At 46.7% G+C, this 19,429-nt stretch overlaps 1 protein-coding gene across 1 annotated transcript in view; it reads right to left on the bottom strand.

Moving 5' to 3' along the window:
- The window catches only part of LOC148517455 (macrophage mannose receptor 1-like), a 241,604-nt gene that overhangs the window by 117,127 nt on the left and 105,048 nt on the right, over positions 1-19,429 (bottom strand). The window contains exons 13-15 of the mRNA XM_088478643.1: positions 14,019-14,146; positions 6,865-6,955; positions 3,779-3,923 (exon numbers count right to left, since the gene is read on the bottom strand). Of these exons, the coding sequence (XP_088334769.1) occupies positions 3,779-3,923; positions 6,865-6,955; positions 14,019-14,146 (364 nt within the window). The remainder of the gene's footprint in view (positions 1-3,778; positions 3,924-6,864; positions 6,956-14,018; positions 14,147-19,429) is intronic.

Raw genomic sequence — 19,429 nt, forward strand, 5'->3', positions numbered from 1 at the left:
TCACTGTGGAAGGAATGCAGGGAGAAGTGCTGCAGCCAGCATGATCAGAACAGGTCCTCCAGGCTAATTACACATACAGATCAATGGAGACAGCTGGCAGTGGTAAGTCAACAGGCAAAAGGTGAAAACTAGACAGGTTCGTGACAAGAAGAGGAGATGATCAGATGCAGAGAGTAGATGCTGGGACTCACAGAGCAGGAAATTACATTAAAAAAATCGTCCGGCAGAGTTGAGCTGCCTCTCCAGCCTGACACCTCCCTGCAATGCTTACGACATTGCGCAAGCCCTGATGATTGTGTTCGGTGATCAGGTGATTTTGGGGGATGTAGTGTTCTATATCTGTATAGAGTGTAATAGAATTGTATTATGATCATGTCGACCGCACTCACACCAGAATGGGTCCTGCGTATGCCTCTGACTGATTGACAGGCAGAGCCATATGGGACCCAGCTTGCAATTTCACAGGACCCGGATCAGACGAGATATCGTCTAGTGTGTACCCGGCAAAACTCTATTAGAATTCTAATAACAGACCTGCATGTTCCACTAAGAGAAATGGCTGTTGGATGTCATAGTGCAGTATAACTCCAGGCACCACAGACACAAATGTTTTAAAGTCACGATGGAATGATTGGTCGCGTTGTCATGGATAGTGATACAGGCCACAGTAAGGCTGCCTCCACTACCTGTATGTAACATGTTCACTTTAAAGTGTCACTTCTGTTTTGTGTATTCTAATGAAGTGATAATATTGTGAAACAACCAGAACTGCCATTTAGACCACTTACAATCTAGAATATGACATCTCTGGACTCATAAGGTGGTACAATGTGACCTAAAATTACTGTATACAATATCATTTCTGCCATCTAGTGCCCTGTTACCTGCATTAATTTATAATAATAGTGAAAGGCTGTGCATTTGCAATCCATCTTTCAATGTTACTAATGGCACTAATAAGCGTGTGCACAGCCAAATCATGTGCCGCCGGCAGAAGTGGAGCCGCTGGGTCCAAAGCACAGGATGGGAACTGCCAGATCCTTAGTGGGGATATCCGTGATACATGTGTCAACTGACACCAGCAACAGTGTATCAATTAGCTAAATCCCGTCTGACGCGTTTCATCACGTGACCTGTGGCTTTTTCAAAGGTGATAGAATAGGACTACCTTGCTCCTACATATACTTGTTCCTACAGGTGGTCCTTAATGAGCCAATTAGGAATTCTAATGAAACATTGTGGTTTTGTTTGTATCTTTATACAGCAGTCAACAGAAATGCTTGTTGACCATGGATAAGCAAAACATCTCTTCCTTCTATTTTTAAGAAGTGACCACAAGACTGCAACTCACTGCACAGATATTAAAGCGGTGGCACAGCACCTACTGACTGTTATTGTTGTTAAACACAGTACCACTGCCTGGCCTGTCTGGAAAAAAACACAACTTTTTAAAAAAATAGTTTTTTTTAACAATGCCTGGCCCTGAACAAAGTCACAGTTTTTTTTTAACAAATTACCCCAAGATCAGTAGTTCACTGCTCCTAAATGACAAAGAGTACACACCGTGCTCCTAATGAAGTTTCTTTTTTTATTCCACACTTTTTTTTAGCTGCTTCTAAACGCTATCACTTTTTAAAGTTTTTTTTAATGCAATGTACAACTAATGCTGGGTACACACTTAACGATGTGTACCCAGTGGTGGGTCCCGGGAGCGATGGATTGACAGTGGGGGCCATGCTGTATTCGGCAACATGGCACCCGCTGACAATATTGCCCAACGGGCGAAAGCACGCATTTTCAGCAACATAGCAATGTGGACGATATGTTGGCACATCTACTGTGTACCCGGCTTAAGAGAGCCCTGCCTGCCTAACTACAACCTATCACTTGGATCTCCAGTGTGAAATGATGCCCGAACACGAGGGAGGAATGTTTATATTTTATATTATATAAAATAAACAACACCAGACACCAGGAAGATGAAATTTTGCCTAGTTTGGGATCCGAGCCCGACGGAAATAACAGAGTCTGGACTCGGATCCCGTTGGAAATATGAAATTTGGGTGGGTTAAGTTTTTTGAAAATCGAACCCGCTCATCTCTAAAGCTGGGTATACACCTAACAGATACAGTATATCTGCAGATGAAGGTTGTTCATACACACTGAACAAGCATCATCTGGCCACGGGGTCACACTGACCGGGGGGCATGTCTCACCCTCTCCTCGTGGGCTCTGCTGTAAGTGTACGAGAGGTCGACTGACCACCCGTACACACTGCACGATGCCCCAATTTATCTGCAAATATAGTGGGCATCGTCTGTGCAGCGCAGCCGATGCGATATGTCTGCAAATGACGTTGTAAACAGACATATCACTGGTATACACTGTCTGACAGGCACCTAATATATTGGCCAATCAATTGATCGGCCAATATATCTGCCAGTGTGTACCCAGCTTTATTTAAACTAGGGGTGAGCGGGTTCGGTTTTACTCGGATTTACTCGGATCTTTAAACGGCATTTTATTGGCTATCGCCTATCATGTGTTTTGGTTAGCCAATATAATAAATCCGAATTTGCGGTAAAGTGGCGATAAGAACTGAGTAAATCCGAGTAAAACCGAGCCTGCACATCCCTAATTTAAACAGTAAATGTTCAGTACAGCATGTGTGCTATCGCATATACTGTAACACTGAGCGACATAATGTCATTGATTGAGTGTTTTTAATGCCACAGCGGCCCCCTACACAGACATGAAGGAGGCGCAGCCTGAAAGTTCTTACATGTGATGCTATCTGCTGCTGCTCCTCCATAGTGGTTCTTAGATATGATGTTACAGCCAAGCACCACACTTTCAGTCACAGGTAGAACGATTGCTGCCCCAATCTCTTGCCTACTAAGGTAAAAAGTGGGGATGAAGGTGCAATAAAAAAGGTCCCCGGTACATTGTCCCTCAGGGCTAGCCCTGGCCCTGCAGAGAACCCCAAAAATCACATACAGACATCAGTGCTGGAGCAGGGCTATTTCCTGCCCTGTTCTGGCCTTGTCCCCAAACATGTGATCTCATGGCATCACTTCAAGGGGTGGGGCTGCAGGCACCAGGAGCAGGAGCTGTGTCCGGGCACCCTGCTGTGAGCCAAATGCAGGAACAGTGGGGCAGTGATGGTGCCATCCTCAGGCCTCTGTGCCCAGTTAGAATGTCATCTTCCTGGTGTCTGGAAGACACCAGGAAGATGACAGCCCTGATGAATATTGCCATGCGACAGGGCCTTCCTCCCCTTTTAGTAACTTGGAAGTTCATACACCAAAGTGCTGTAACACTAAAGACAGTGGTGCAAATCTGCAGCAAATGCACCACAAACTGCAAATCCCAATTGTTTTAGTGCCGGGAATCGTGGCTACATGGGGAGGTGGTGGGCATTGGAGCTGAGAGGGGGTGAAGCGAGTAGTAATTACCCACGCCCGGGCTTGTTGGAGGGTCCTGGCTGCTGTGTGCTGGGCTGCAGTAGAAGCAGCAGCAGCAGTCTACTCTGCCTGTGTGGAGGGGGGGCGAGCGATCACGCTGATCGCACCCCACCTGGATTTGTCTAGTCTGGCTCACTATGGCCCTGGGGACGGGGCCAAAATGACCATTTTTATGCGATTTGTGGTATTTTGCCATGATGGGTGGGCTCTAATGCCGAAAGATCCCGAGCCCATCCCCCAAAGGGGTCAGCTGCATCTCTGGTCTCTGGAAGAAGTCCGGAAGGACAACTATAAAGTCGTCAAGTATACTGTACCTTTTCTCAGCTCACAGATCCAGTCTGTAGGAACTTCACAGTATCTGTCATCCCAGTTCAAGTAGTGATTAGGAACTATCACTCCACACAGCTCTACCCCTTGGTAGTTGTTTGGCTCTCCATATTTCCAGTTCTCATAGACCATCTAAGATAGAACACAGAGAAAGGATATTATTATACAGCTAATGATAGAGATGGTGATGTGTCCTCTGGTCTGGCACTCCAACATCTAACATATTATACGGAAGATGTATCAAGCTTTATAAACAGTGGAGTAGTGGACAAGTGGAGAAGCTGCCCACAGCAATCAATCAGCTTCTACCTATCATTTAGAAAGTACAGTCTATAAAATGATAGCTAGAAGCGGATTGGTTGCTATGGTCAACTTCTCAACTCCTCCACTCTTTAGGAGGTCTGATACACCTCACATTCATAGACCATAGCTTGAGCCAGGAAGTAAATATGGCTGTGTAAGAGGAACGGCAACCTTTAAATCTAAAGGGAATCATAGGGAATTTATATTTTGAGGTTCATATGGTTAAAAATGAGGGCTTTGGGGGCATCAGAACTGCTTCTCATCTTGGCGATATCGTTTCTAGCTACGGCTACTGACTACCAGAAATTAAAGGAATCATTTTTAATTACCTCTCAAAGTGTAGAAATGCAAAATCAGAGCATAATTAGCTCCATCCCTCTCTGCCCTAATCTGCCCAGAAACACCCACTTTTCATCAAAACTCCACCCCTGTTGAGATCCCCATATCGGGACAGTTGGGAGGTAATAAGGGGATATACACTCTTGTACAGGCATGCTAAATTGTGGGTCGAAACCCCCAAAAATAGATCCCCATCAGCGTTGCCAAACCTTGACAATGTTAATGATAATGTTAAAACTATTCACTAACAGCATACAGATCTGCCCAGCTACATCCTTGCTGTTGTTGCAGCTAATCGTGCCATGCATAGCGCAAGACAAACATATGTGATCGGGTACTCACACTGCATATACAACTGTGCCTCTATAGGAATGAAAGGTGTGATCGCAGTGCATGCCATAATGTACAGTAGCATATGCAGGCACGGGGAATCGCATAGCGCAATGCATGCACACGTTTGTGGCGCAATCACCCACAATGTACCTGGGCACATCTGTACATTTCTACTGATGCATTAAGCATTTGGACAATCAGTAGTATTTGTAATGTAATCTAGGAGCAATATATTTAATGATCTCCGACTCTAAAATATTAAACTTTTTTACTGTTAGTAAATTAGCAACCACGGAGCCAATGCTGTTCATCAGCTTTTCCATAAACTGTGTTCTATGAATTAATTATCAAAATATGATTTATTGTGTAGATACCTATCTTAATTATATTATTTATCTATATTATATAGAAATATACAGGATGAGTCAGAATCTCGATGCTGGCATCCCGACCAGGTTACAATACTGATGCCTAGAAGTAAGAAAAGCCTCACCTAACCCATTACCCTACCCCTAACCGTCTCTCCCAGGTTCCACCGGTGCCTAAAACCTAAACCCCCCTCCTAGTGCCTAAACCTAACCTCCCCCTAACCAATGCCTAAACCTAACCCTCCTCCCTTAGTGCCTAACCCTCCCCCTAGTGCCTAACCCTTACTCGCCGCTAATAGGTTAATGTGAAGCTGCAAAAGAAAGAAGGCAGGAAGGAGCAGGGTGGGGTTAGCAATATGGGTTAGAGCAACGGACAAGAGCAGTGCAAAGCAAAAAGGGAAGACACCTATCAGCACTTGTAGCTGCCCCCCCTGCAGGTCCCCAATTGCCTCACCTCCAACTGCAACACTCCTTCTGGCCCCACCCCCTGTTGGGTGGAGGGGGCACAGATTATAGAGAGTCGGAGACGGGGATGACATGGATGACAGAGAGAGAGAGCCAGAGGGAGGACAGAGATGAAGAAGACACTGGCGGGCACAAGACTGGAGAGACACAGGGGACATAGTGACTGTCAACAAAGTGACTACACACCATTATTACAGTTCGGTGTCTATTTCTTTGAATAAATGCATTCTTTTACCATATTATTGAGAAAAAGTGTGTGTGGCTTCATGTAAGGATATAGAGCTGCCCGTGTGGTCCCAGAAATGTATCTGGTTAATAATTTCTGATTTAGAACATAACAATGCAACAGACTATGGGGTCTATTTTTCTTATGATTAATGATCCGGTAACCATGTGGAAACACTAGTTGGTATTCAGCAAACTCTGAAAACTGAAAGTTTTTGGAGTTTGCTTCTGAGAACAAGCGACATCTTCAGATGGCGCATGTTCTCGGGACCCCCGCTCCTTCCTATGGGAAGGAGTTCCAGGGATGCAGCGAGGGATCCGGAGGTCACGCATGCGTAGCCGGGATGATGGGAAGCAGGTAAGTAATTCAGCTACAGAAGTAGCTGTGATCAGGGCTGGCTCCAGGGGTCTGAGCGCGACCGAAATTGAGGGCATGGCCTAATTTCCATAGGCCACACCTTCTAAGTGACATTATTTGGAGGCGTGCCCGCATGGCACGCCTCTAAATAACGTCAGGCTGGGGGTAAAACCCAGCCCTCCGTCACTGGATGGGCTTCCCCTAGCCCTCTCCCATCAGTGAATGGATGCGCGCAGCATCCATTCACACTCCGGGGGTCCGGCACTGCTGCGGCAGTGGGGGTCCCCAACCTCCCGAAATTGAGATGTTGGGGAGGGGTGTGCCCTCTATGGGTGGCGCCCCTATTCGACCGCACTGGTCGAACGCACCTAGAGCTGGTCCTGGGTGCTATACTAACCACTGGAACAAATGCTTTTTGGAGCAGCTGTCCCCTCAGTGGAGCAATGATGAATTCCTCCAGTGCAAAGTTTCAACCGCTGCGAGTTGGATAATTGAGTATCCCTTGCAGGAAGTTCAATATTTAATCATCGGAGGCCTTACGGCCTTTGATGATGAATAGGCAGGCCCCTATGACATCTGCCACAACATTATATGAAAGCAGTAATAAGTTAAAACAGTAATAACAATCTATTAAAAGAGATGTATAATTCAATCACAACATACAGTATAATGAATTACTTACAGGTGTATTATCTGACCACGAATAGCTTTCATCTGGGTCACTGGTCACTAGACCAATCCAGATGGAATACAGAAGGTAAACACGAACTTCCCTTAAAATAAAATAATAAATACTTAGTATTTCTTCTACATGCTCAACTGTAGACAATACATTTTGTTGTTAATACTAGACATAACATATTTACATACTGTCACGTTTAGGTGTCACGGCTCGAGGTATTGGAAGGGGTGGACCCGAACTGGGTTGAGATGCAGAGACACCAGGACCAGGAGAGAGTTGGAATTTAGATGGTTTAATGTAATTCCTTTGCTTGCAGTAAAATGAGAACTAAACGTGAGATGGTAATTATAGTCCTTGGTACAGAGATGATCAACTGAAGACACTGTAAACAAAATATAAAAGTCTCTGAGGTTCAGGGGGTATTGTGCTGAGGAACTGTAGAATTGAATACTGTAGAACTTGAAGAAGGATACCAATACTGGAGGGTAGTTGAATATAACTCCTGGATGAAGTATGCAGAATTGGTATATGAACTTGAGTCAGACTCCGGGATGGAGTAATCTGGATGGGATTGAATAGGGCTCCGGGATGGAGTGTGCTGGATTGGGTGAAGCATTTAGAATAGGACTCCGGGATGGAGTTGCTGGATTGGGTGAAGCACTTTGAATAGGACTCCGGGATGGAGTGTGCTGGATTGGGTGAAGCACTTTGAATAGGATTCCGGGATGGAGTGTGCTGGATGTGAGCAGGAGTGCTCCCGACTGGAGTATACAGGAACTCGAAGCAGGCAAACTGGAAAGGAAACCAGCGGAGCTAAGGAACATAGGTCTTGCTGTAGCAAAGAGCACTATTGTACTGGCAATGAGATTCAGGGAAGGGCTTTTATACCCCTGGTTGGATGATGATTGACTGGAGCAACTGGAGAGTGCTGCTGACTGGGTGGATCTGGACCACCTGACTTGATCCAAGATGGCCGCGCCCATGATCCGGAGGTCTGACACACTGAAGTGCAGGAAGTGCATGGAGGTGTGGCTGGGACACCTAGGCAACAGCGGGGATGCAGGAAACCACCTTCAGGCATAGGCCCCACTCTGGATTCCACTGACAGGAGTGACCGGTGACTCAGCAAAGCACGATGACATAAGCGCATGGGGAGATGCAGGGGTCTCAGCCGGAGGTCTCTAGCACGGTTTGTGACAGTAACCCCCCCTTTTAAAAGTGGACTCTGGACACTTCCTAGGCTTGTGAGGAAACTTGACGTGGAAGGCTTGGACGTCAATAGCGGGGGCATGGACGTCAATAGCGAAAATCCAAGTTTTTTCTTCTGGGCCATAGCCCTTCCAGTCAATGAGGTATTGGAGATCTCCATAGCTACAGCTGGAATCCAGAATCTTTTGGATCTCTAATTCCTGTCCACGCTGAGTGTGGATACTAAGTGTCTTAGGGAGAGATCTTTGAAATGTATTCAAAACCAGAGGTTTCAGGAGAGATACATGGAATGAATTAGGGATTCATAAAACAGGAGGTAACTTCAACTTGACCACCACTGGGTTGATAACCTTTTCCACTGAGAATGGACCAATGAATCATGGGGCAAATTTCATAGACGGAATGTGAAGTCTAAGATTTCAGACATAAGCCAGGATCAGACATAAGCCTGGTAGAGGCAAAGGATGTGGTATCCAGAATTGGAGGAGGAGGTTCCAACATGTTCTCTTGTTCAGAATCCAGGGAGCGAGATAAGGCATCAGCCTTAGTATTCTGAGGACCTGGACGGTAGGAGAGTTTGAAATCAAAACAGGAGAAAAATAGCGCCCATCTGGCCTGTCTGGAGTTTAGACACTGGGCTGTCTGTAGGTAAAGCAGGTTCTTATGGTCTGTGAAGACTGAAATGGGGTACGAGGCTCCTTCTAGCAAATAACGCCATTCCTCTAACGTCAGCTTAATCGCCAGGAGTTCTTGGTCTCCAATTGGGTAATTCCTTTCTGCAGGTAGGAATCTTCGAAAGAAGAAGCAGCAGAGGTGTAACTTGCCATCAATGGATCGTTGCGAGAGAACAGCTCCCACCCCCTCCATAGAGGCATCTATTTCAAGGATGAAGGGACGGGTCACGTCAGGCTGCTTCAAAACTGGCGCTGAGATGAAAGCTTGCTTCAGCTGGTGGAAAGCCGAAATATCCTCAAGAGACCATACACCGGGTTTAGCACCTTTCTGGGTGAGAACTGTAATAGGAGCCACCATGGAAGAGAAGCCCTTGATGAACTTGCGGTAGTAGTTGGCGAATCCCAAGAACCGCTGAATGGATTTCAAGGTGGTAGGCAAAGACCAGTCGAGAACGGCTTGCAATTTCTGTGGATCCATTTGTAGACCGGTTCCAGAGATAATATATCCTAGGAAGGGAATGGTTGAGGTCTCGAAGGTGCATTTCTCTAACTTACAGAAAAGAAGGTTTTTTTCTTAAGCAAAGCAAAACTTCCTTGACTTGGGATCGATGCGTCTGAAGGTCTTGGGAGAAGATTAAAATATCATCCAAGTAAACTACGACTGACTTGTACAAAAGGTCTCGGAAGATCTCATTAACGAAATATTGGAAGACTGCCGGGGCATTGCTGAGGTCGAAGGGCATCACTAGATATTCATAGTGCCCGTCCCTGGTGTTGAACGCAGTCTTCCATTCATCTTCTTCGTGTATACTAATCAGATTATATGCACCCCTTAGGTCAAGTTTGGTAAACACAGAAGCACCCTTCACTCTATCGAACAGTTCTGTAATGAGTGGGAGTGGATAACGATTCTTGATGGTAATGTCGCTGAGTCCACGACAGTCGATGCAGGGACGAAGGCCATCGTCTTTTTTCTTCACGAAAAAGAAACCTACTCCCACGGGCGAGCTGCAGGGACGGATAAACCCTTTCTCCAAGTTCTCTGTAATATACTCAGACATGGATTGGGTCTCTGGTAACGAGAGGGATAGACTCGTCCACGCGGCAGAGTTTTCCAGGCACCAAGTCAATAGGAAGTCCCATTCACGATGTGGAGGGAGAGTTTCAGCTCCTTGTTTATTGAAGACATCGGAGAAGTCCTGATAGGTCTCAGGAAGACCTTCTAGAGATTTCCCACAGGAATTTCGGATAGGAACAATTTGAAGAAGACAGTTCTGAAAATAGAATGAACTCCCGGAGACAATTTGCAAGGACGTCCAATTGATACGAGGGTTATGTCTTTGAAGCTATGGGAGGCCCAAAATCATTTCATGAGAGGCTTTAGGAATGACAAGGAAGGACATGGTTTCCACGTGAAGCGACCCAACTTTGAGCTTCAAAGTTTGGGAGCGATGAGTAAGTCTCCCACCAATGATTCGATTACCATCTATAGCAGTTAAAGAGACTGGTTGTGGTAGCCACTCATTGGATATGCGATGTCTGTGAACAAAGACCAAAGTGAGGAAATTCCCGGCAGCCCCCGAGTCAAGCAAGACGAGAACACCTTGGAATACTAGGTTCTCTTCCAACAAGGCAATGAGAGTGGGGTCAGTTTCCTTGTGCGATTTCATAGATACTCCTAACCTAACCCCTCTGTCACAGGTTAGGAGGGGGCGTTTCCCAAATGGGAAGGACAAGACTTGAGGTAGTGGTGCGAAGAAGCACAGTACAGGCAAAGATTTTCTAGACGTCTCCTTTGACGTTCTTCAGCAGAGAGTCGAGAATGATTCACTTGCATAGGCTCATCAGGAATAGTAGAGGGCGAAGCAACTCGAGGAACAGAACAATATTTTAGGGCGGTCGAACCGACTTCTTTCCATGGCTCGCTCTCTGTGACGCAGGTCGACTTTATTACATAAAGAAATCAAGGCGTCCAATGATGAAGGAAGCTTACGGGAAGCTAGGTCATCCTTAATTCTCTCTGACAACCCATTCCAAAAGGCTGTAAGTAAGGCATCCTCATTCCAGGTCAGCTTGAGGCTATGGTGCAAAACTGAATCACATATTGGCTGACAGTGTCCTGCTTCCTTGGCAGAGACGTAACACATCATTTGAGGCTGAGGTCGTTCTACCTGGTTCGTCAAAGATTCTTCGGAAGGTGGTTACGAACTCAGTATAGTTGGAAAGAATTGGGTCAGCTTTCTCCCAGAGAGGAGAGACCCAGTCCAAGGCTTGACCGGTCAGTAGTGATATGATGTATGCTACTCGAGTTCTGGAAGTAGGGAAGCTTGCTGCCTGTAACTCGAAATGAATCTCGCATTGATTTAAAAATCCATGAAAGAGCTTTGGATTCCCATCAAATTTATTGGGAAGAGGTAGGTGAAGACGAGGCACTGGAGTAGAGGCCACTGCCAGAGTGGTTACAGAAGTAGGATTACTGGACTGGAGATCCGCTCTAGATATTCCTGAGAGGAGAGCTTGAACATTATCCAGGCGAGTAGATATATCCTGAACATATTGCATAAACTGCACTTGAGCCGACTCTTGTCTACCCAGGCAATTCAGTAGATCCTGGACAGATCCAGGCCCAGGGCTCTGGGTACCAGACGGATTCATGTGGCCAGGGCAAACTGTCACAGCTCGAGGTATTGGAAGGGGTGGACCCGAACTGGGTTGAGATGCAGAGACACCAGGACCAGGAAAGAGTTGGAATTTAGATGGTTTAATGTAATTCCTTTGCATACAGTAAAATGAGGACTAAACGTGAGATGGTAATTATAGTCCTTGGTGCAGAGATGCTCAACTGAAGACAATGTAAACAAAAGATATAAGTCTCTGAGGTTCAGGGGGTACTGTTGTGAGGAACTGTATAATTGAATACTGTAGAACTTGAAGAAGGATACCAATACTGGAGGGTAGTTGAATATTACTCCTGGATGAAGTATGCAGAATTGGTATATGAACTTGAGTCAGACTCTAGGACGGAGTACGCTGGATGAGATGAGCACTTGAATAGGATGGAGGTCAGTGACACCTCGAAGGTTGCCAGTCTATCCCTGGAATCAATTCAGTGGAGTGCAACCCCTTCCCCTGAATATAGGGATAAGGGTCTGGAGCCAGTGTTCAAGAACTCAGGGAACAGAGTGGCAAGTAATACAGGTAATCAGTAGCCTGCCCAGAATCTGTTAGCAGATGCTGTAAACCAATTACCAGAGCTGGGTCACTGGAACATAAACCCTCATTGAGGAATCTAAATCCAGTACCCAACAACCAGAATGATAGCTGAATCCGAGACTCGAGCACGAACCCCTAAAACTCTAAGGCTTGAACCAGAATGGAACCAGAGAGAATAGCAGCTTAGCCGGAGAGGAACTGGAGGCTTGAATTGGAATGGGATCGGAGAGAACAGCTCAGCCAGAGTAGAACCGCAGGCTTGAACTGGAATGGGACCAGAAGTAACAGCAGCTTAACCGGAGTAAAACCAGAGGTTTGAACTGGACTGGGACCAGTGCTTGAACACAGACTGATAAGGAGCAAACTGAAAGCTGGACACAGCACAATGCTACAGAGTGCATTGAGCAGCAGTTTGCAGTAATCCAGTAGTCAGCAGCGCAGGATGAGGCAGTGGATTAGAGGTAGTACCTACTCTTTGGTGAGTGATAATCATATGCAGAGGAGTACTAACCCACATTGTTCCTACATGTGCTAGTGGCAGATGCAGACTTAAATAGGGGACAGGAGGAGGCAATCATGTGAGCGCTGCAGCAGGTCGAGACTGAATGTTAGTGCTCACCTGATCAGAGTCAACATGGCTGCACCCATGGCCCTCAAGAATTAAATGACAGTGCTCTGGGACAGAGTGACCCACCTTTAAAAAGCACCGCCTGACAGGGTAAGCATGACTAAGTCCCAGTTTTGTGACATACAGTACGCAATGTATATTTAAAGTTACACATTGTTTTTTTTATTTATTTTTCATTTGAACTACACTACTTTGTGGAGATCAGAGCATTTTTATAGCAATATTTTCATGAATTGCATAAAAGTTACATTTTAATTACAACAGTTAATCACAAGTACAGTGCATCGATTCCCAAAAGTTTTTCTTGGAATAATGACTTATAGTACAAGACTAGTTGGCTAAACATCACCCCAATATCCTCACGCTTCTGGTAATTCTGGACCAGCAATGCAAATATTATTATACTAAGCTAGCCTGATTGTTATCAACTCCACCTCTACACATTTATTAATGATCAGCTGACTCAATTACTCACATGGGCCCGCTATGGTAAATAATCCAAACCATGGGGGAGATGTATCAAACCTTCAAACGAGTAAAGAAGTGGACAGAAGTTGCTGCCGCCCCTCTCGCTGCCCCTCCCCCCGAGCGTATACCATTTCCACCTAGGGGTGGGTGGAGGACTGGGATCTTCATCATACTCTATACATGCCTACCCTCCCGGAATTCTTGGGAGGCTCCCGATTTTTCAGGTAACCCCCACGGCCCCGGAAATATAGGCATTTCTCCAGCATTCTGGCCACTTCCTAGTGAAGTAGGCAGAATGGGGAGACTATTAGTGGCGATCGGTGCATTGGGGGCGGATCCTAATGATGCGATTCTATGATATTAGCGTTATTTAGCCCCACCCCCTAATTAATGTATGCAACGCGGCCATTTACAGCAAGGGCTGGGGCTTAATGACGCTATTATGACCGGCCCGACCCCCCAACTCTGCCCACCTACTTTTCCTCCCCAGGCTTCTCCCAGGGAGGAGAAATTCAAAGTCGGTAAGTATGTCATACTCACTGACACATTTTAAAAGAACCACATGTGGAGCTATTTATTTCTCTTGTGATTCTGTGAGGAGACCTGGAAAACATGCACTGTTTAGGGTCCTGAGGACCCAGTTTGAGAACCTGTGTTCTAGTAGATCAGAGGTTCCCAGCCACAGTCCTCAAGGCACAATAACAGGCCAGGTTTTAAGGATATCTATACTTGAGCACAGGTGTCTTAAGTAGTACCTCAGTTATTTTGATTTAACCATCTGTGTTCAAGCATGGATACCACTAAAACCTGGACTGTTAGTGTGCTTTGAGGACCGATGTTGGGAAACACTGCAGTAGATTGTAAGCTTGTGAGTAAGGCTCTTTTACCTCCCTTCTTGCTTTATGACTGTATTTGTCATGGTGTATATTGGCACAATATAAATAAATTTTAATAATACTTACATCAGCATTGTTCTTACTATCTTCTCTTCCACCTTACTGCTAATACTGAGCAAGTCACCTCCTATTGCTCTGCAAAAATCCCGGGCTTCAAACCATGTCTTTTTTTCACTGGCGTCTCTATGGTAATGCTGGTGAAAGATACAGATAACATGTAATATGTACAGTGGTGTAAGTGGACTGTTATACAATGGTATGCCGTACTGCCACTTCTACTACTGCTTTCATTCCAAAACTATCACATTCCATTCACTTACATTTACCGTACGGCCACATCTTATCACTACATATGTAAATACTGTACAGCTGTAACTTCTTGTATGTTAATGGCTATACACTGCTTAAGAGCTTTTACATGTCTGCTTGCACCCATGATATCAGTGGGTCATCCTCAGAGAAGATTAATTGTATTTGTAAAATGGAAGAAAAGAATACACTTTCTAGTGGGAAACAACCACAAACTCTTCTTCACTTTTGCAAATCAGCTGTCTATCCCATTCATCTGCTGAGAGATATCATACTGCAAAGTAGTATTTATGTGCATCATTCTTGATTGGTAGCAAAGAGTAGGGAGAGTGCACAGAGGGCCTGATTCAGACCCGCTCGCGAGCACTGAGCGCTCGCAAGCGGGTCGATGTTGGCCCAGTGCGCATGAGCACGAGGGAGCCGGCTCCGTCGTGCGCATGCGCGAGACCCGAATAGCGACGGCCAAGCTGTCATTCCGGGTCTCGCTACAAAGGGGGCATGCTGTCGATGGTGAATGACAGCACGCCCCATTTGGTGGGTGTGCAGGGGGCGTGGCTGCCCAGACGGAGGCGTTCCCATGGGAACGCCTACCATCTTGGGCCGGTCCCACTGACATCACAAGTGATGTCAGTGGGAGTGCTCTCGGCTCTGATAGAGCCGAAAGTACTCCAGGGCTTGCGGCAACCAGACCCTACCACAAGGGTCTCGTCGCAAGCCCGATGGTAGCGATGGTCTTGACCATTGCGACCATCTTTTTGGCCGCTCGCTATAGCTGCTTACCCACAGCTATGCGAGCAGCCAGGAGGCCGCTCAAAAAAAACAGAGGAACGGCCCTGATTCAGAGCGAGCACTCTGTCAGAGAGTCCGGCTCTGAATCAGGGCCAGAACCCGCTGCGAACCCACTTGGCGATATTCATGAGCAGTTGCAAGATTACGGCATTGTGATCATGCAATCGCTCAGTAATTGTGCACAATAATGATGAAAACCACCAGCGATGTGCGCTCCCGCTGGTCGTTTCCGTCATCTATCATCGCCTGAACATGCAGGCCAATCTGCCTATAACGACAGCTTGACCATGTTCAGGAATGAGGGAGGCTGTCTACACCGTACGACACATCGTTCAGTGTAGGCACTACAGGGGATCAGGAACGACATCGTAATCGTACTGTCTTTCCTAATCGCCTAGTGTGTACGCACCTTTAGGCTTCACAAGTCTAAAGAGATTGGCTTGCTGTCACTAGCCAGATATAATCTGTACAGTTTGGTGGACATATACTGGGACATGACCAGTGAGCATAAAGCATTTTTTTGCATCTCTCTGACAACTAACACATGTAGGGCCTGATTCTGATTTGCAGCGCCCGTGTGTGCATCTGTTGCTGGTATTGCTTGTGTGACCTTATGCAAAATACCGCAGCTAGTCCTTCCCAGGTGTACATCCGTGCATCTGCAAGGACAGAGGTGCCCACTTTGAGCGTCTCCAGGGGCTGTGCGTCCTTAGACACTGCCATTGGTCGTACCATCATAACTTGCACCAGCCCTACGGCAGGTGCAGATTGTAGAGTATGGCCTCCAATGAGAGTGACACCCGTGACACTCCCATAACATGCCCAGAAGAAGGACCATCTCTGTGAGTCTGAATAGCTGCCGCCTAGGAACGCCCAGCACATTTCCAATACATTTTCTGATACTGTTCATCTCAATCACAACTCCGGCTCCCTGCATACACACAGTGTAATGCATGCACCCTACAAGTTTCTAGGGTTTTTCACACAAGAGCAGTAGCAAAAAAATCGATCAATTCCATGAATATTGGTCTCAGCCAGTTTATCACCTTTGAGGACAGGAATCCAGAAATCTTGGCTGATACATGAATATCAGAGGCAGGTTCTAGGCATGGCAGATCAGAACGGGATGTAGTTAGGATACCCGACAGCCACATCCCGACATGGGACCCGGGTGCCTTAGCGTGTAGCCGCGGTGGGGAGTTTAGCATTATGGACCCCCGGGGGGACCTAGGGTTACACCCCCCAGCCCCCCGGGAGGGTTAGGGTAGGGAAAGGGTGGCTAGGGTTAGGCACCACTGGAGGGGGTTAGGGTTAGGCACCCCCCCGGGAGGGTTAAGTTCATGGTGCGGGGAGGGGGGGTTAGGTTTAGGCACTAATGGGGGGAGGTTAGCGTTAGGCACTAAGGGGGAAGGTTAGGGTTAGGCACCCCTAAATGGGGGTTAGGGTTAGGGGGGAGATGGGAGGGTTAGACTACTTACCTGATGTTGTCGGGATTCCGACCCGTCGAGCTCCCGCTGTCGGTATTTGATTCGGCGGCTAAACAGCTGCCGGCATTACATACCGATTCCGATCAGAACAGGCAAAAAAACCATTAATGACCCAGCAATGACTGCTGAGCTCATACAGAAAAAATAGCCAGCTGTCATGTGTAGTCCATGCTGGTAATTGAGTCATTAATCACCTGGGTTGGACACGGGATCCTGGCGGTCGGGATCCTGGCAGTCAGAATATCGACAGGATTAGGTAAGTACCCGCTATATGTCTTACAACAAAGGTGTTCACAGACATATCGCTTCTGCTCTACAGCACTTGCTGCAGTAGCACAGGTGACTGACAGCTTAACTGGGTGGGCAAATTCAAATGCCCACCCAGTTGTGATGTCAGGAAACACACATTGATCTTAAATGGGTATGCAGTCGGGAAGCCGGCGGACCTAATCCCGACAGCTGGCTTCCCGACTGCTTTATCCCGGCGAGGGTTAAATGACAGGCATCGAAATCTAGACACCTGTCATTTTACCGCCCAGCATCCCGATCGAAGTGATGCCGGGCGCCGAGCGCGGACAGCCGCGGGGGGGAGGGAGGTTTAGGGCTCCCGGGGTGACTTAGGGCTAGGCACCCCCAAAGGAGGTTAGGGTTACTCTAGGGGGAGGGAGGGTTAGGGTTAGTCACCCCCCCAGGTTAGGGGCTAGAATTAGGTTAGTGAGTACTTACCTGGGGACGATCGGTATTTTCATTCTTTTCGGGCTGCTGCTGTTGGGATTTGAACCGCTGGCCTGGGGTCCGATGGTAAATCATACCGATTCCCAAACATGTAATGTCTCTGGCTTGTGACCTCTATATAACTTCTGCTGTATAGCCACAAAACAATATCTGTCCCTAATTATATCAAGAGTGTCTCATCTGCTATCCCTTTGACTGCAGGTATTACCTGTGAAAAGGTAAACACAGAATAATACCAATCGGGCAGGTCCTGGGCCTCCTCAGAAGGTCACTTCTGCCTTTAAGACTTTGTAAAAACAGCAATGGGGCATTCACTAACCAGTGATAGCTACTGACAGACTGGCATTGAGATTTTGATCTCTGCCATGTGACAGGATAGGGACAAATGATCCCGGGAGTACTGCCTTTGTCTGGATCTACCTCTCAAGGTCTTGGGAAGCAGTGCATCTGCAAAAAGTGGATTGACAGTGACACAGGACAGCTGCCTTGCTGAAGAAAAGAGGCTCTTTGTCCAGGGAAAAGCTTGGATAGAAGCAGCCCTGAGAGAAACTAGGATACTGGTGAAGTGTTTTCATTATACCTTGTATGTTATCTGTGCCAGACTGTAGTGCTATTTTTTACAGGCTATTATTTAATTAGTATAATTGCTGGTGGGTATGTAATGCAGTCATCTATTTTGGATAGTTGCCTGGGTGATATTTAAACCTTGGATAGATACTGGGTAAACCAGTTGTGTGGCACAAAGTGATACACTAAGCCAGGTATTATCATGTGGTGGCAGCAGTGGGATGACCAAATCCCAGTTAGGCAAGCCTGGTAGAGCTGCAGTGGATAACACATGGGGTGTAGGGCTCTTTGAATATCCGAAGCACCAACCATGCACACTATAGTTGCTTGGGAGTGCCTGTAACCAGTAGTTGGGAACCACAGAAGGATCCAAAAGCGACAAGGGTACTGGCTCAAGTGTAGGTGCATTCACCCTTCGGGCTGTACAGAATAGTGGGCCGTGTTCCATGAGGGATATCACAATGAGGCAACCCCTGCATGATGCTAGGATTGTGGTCCACCTAGATGTGAGGTTAGTGCGAGTTAGTACACACAAAGAGCTTATTAACAGGCTACTGTATGTTCCCAAACGCGGAGGTTCCAGTGTCAGGACTCCAATAAGAGGCATAAAAGAAGAATACTAGCTGGGGAGGGTCCATGTACCCTACCAGCAGTATTGAGTGAGAAGACCTGGAGTGTACAGCAAATTTCATGGCACAGAAGCCCTTGGTGCAAAGTGCATTGTAGTAAATCCCAGCACTTTGAATGAGAGTGGGTAAAAGCCGCATAAAGATGGCCCGAAGAAGGAACAGAACTGTCATAGGTATTCAGGGGAGATTTTGGTCCTGAATGGAGACTCTCCAGTAAAGCTCCAGTATGTGGAACGGTCACCTTCATCAATACATAATGAGTGCCCATATCCCTGGGAGCACTTTTTCAATGTTTGGGTAAGAGACAGAAGGAGCCAACAACTGGGAGCAGATTAGAGCCCACATGGATACCTTCTTCCAGTGCACAGATGGTGCTATAAACCGAGGTCTGGCTAAAGATCCTGAGTGGAATATGCTCATTAAATCGGTCACCTAGAAGTTAGGCCAGCTGTCTCGAAAGACACCACCTCCTGCTCTAGAAAATCTGACACTACAAAGTCAGTGTTCAAGGGGAAAGCCAGCTGAAACAGTTTTGAATCCCAATACTCATACCCAGCGATCCAGCCTGGCTATAGATAGGCCTGTTGCTAACACAGAAGTGAATGAGCTGCAAGAGTCCAGGTCATCAACCCCGGTAGATCCTTTGGTAGGGATGGACCGTGATGAGTAAGAAGCTGAATGTGAACTGTGTGGTGTCTTCTATCATTATAAGGATCACAGGGAAATCATCCAGGACCTCAGCTATGATCAAGTAAACCTGGTCAAGGCTTTTTCAGCATATACCGAATGTGGATTCTACAGCCAGGTCCCAAGATGAGTCTCCTGGAGCAGTTGGAATTCTTAGAGGAGTGTTTTGAACTGGCTCAAGAAGAGGCATTAGATTGGGGAAAGCTCAATAGCCCAATCTGGCAGGACCAATGTCAAAGGGTGGATGCTGAAAGGCCCTTCCTGCAACAGATTA

This window comes from Taudactylus pleione, unplaced genomic scaffold, assembly GCF_031769625.1.
Source record: "Taudactylus pleione unplaced genomic scaffold, aTauple2 ptg000216l, whole genome shotgun sequence".
NCBI classification, from domain to species: Eukaryota; Metazoa; Chordata; class Amphibia; order Anura; family Myobatrachidae; genus Taudactylus; species Taudactylus pleione.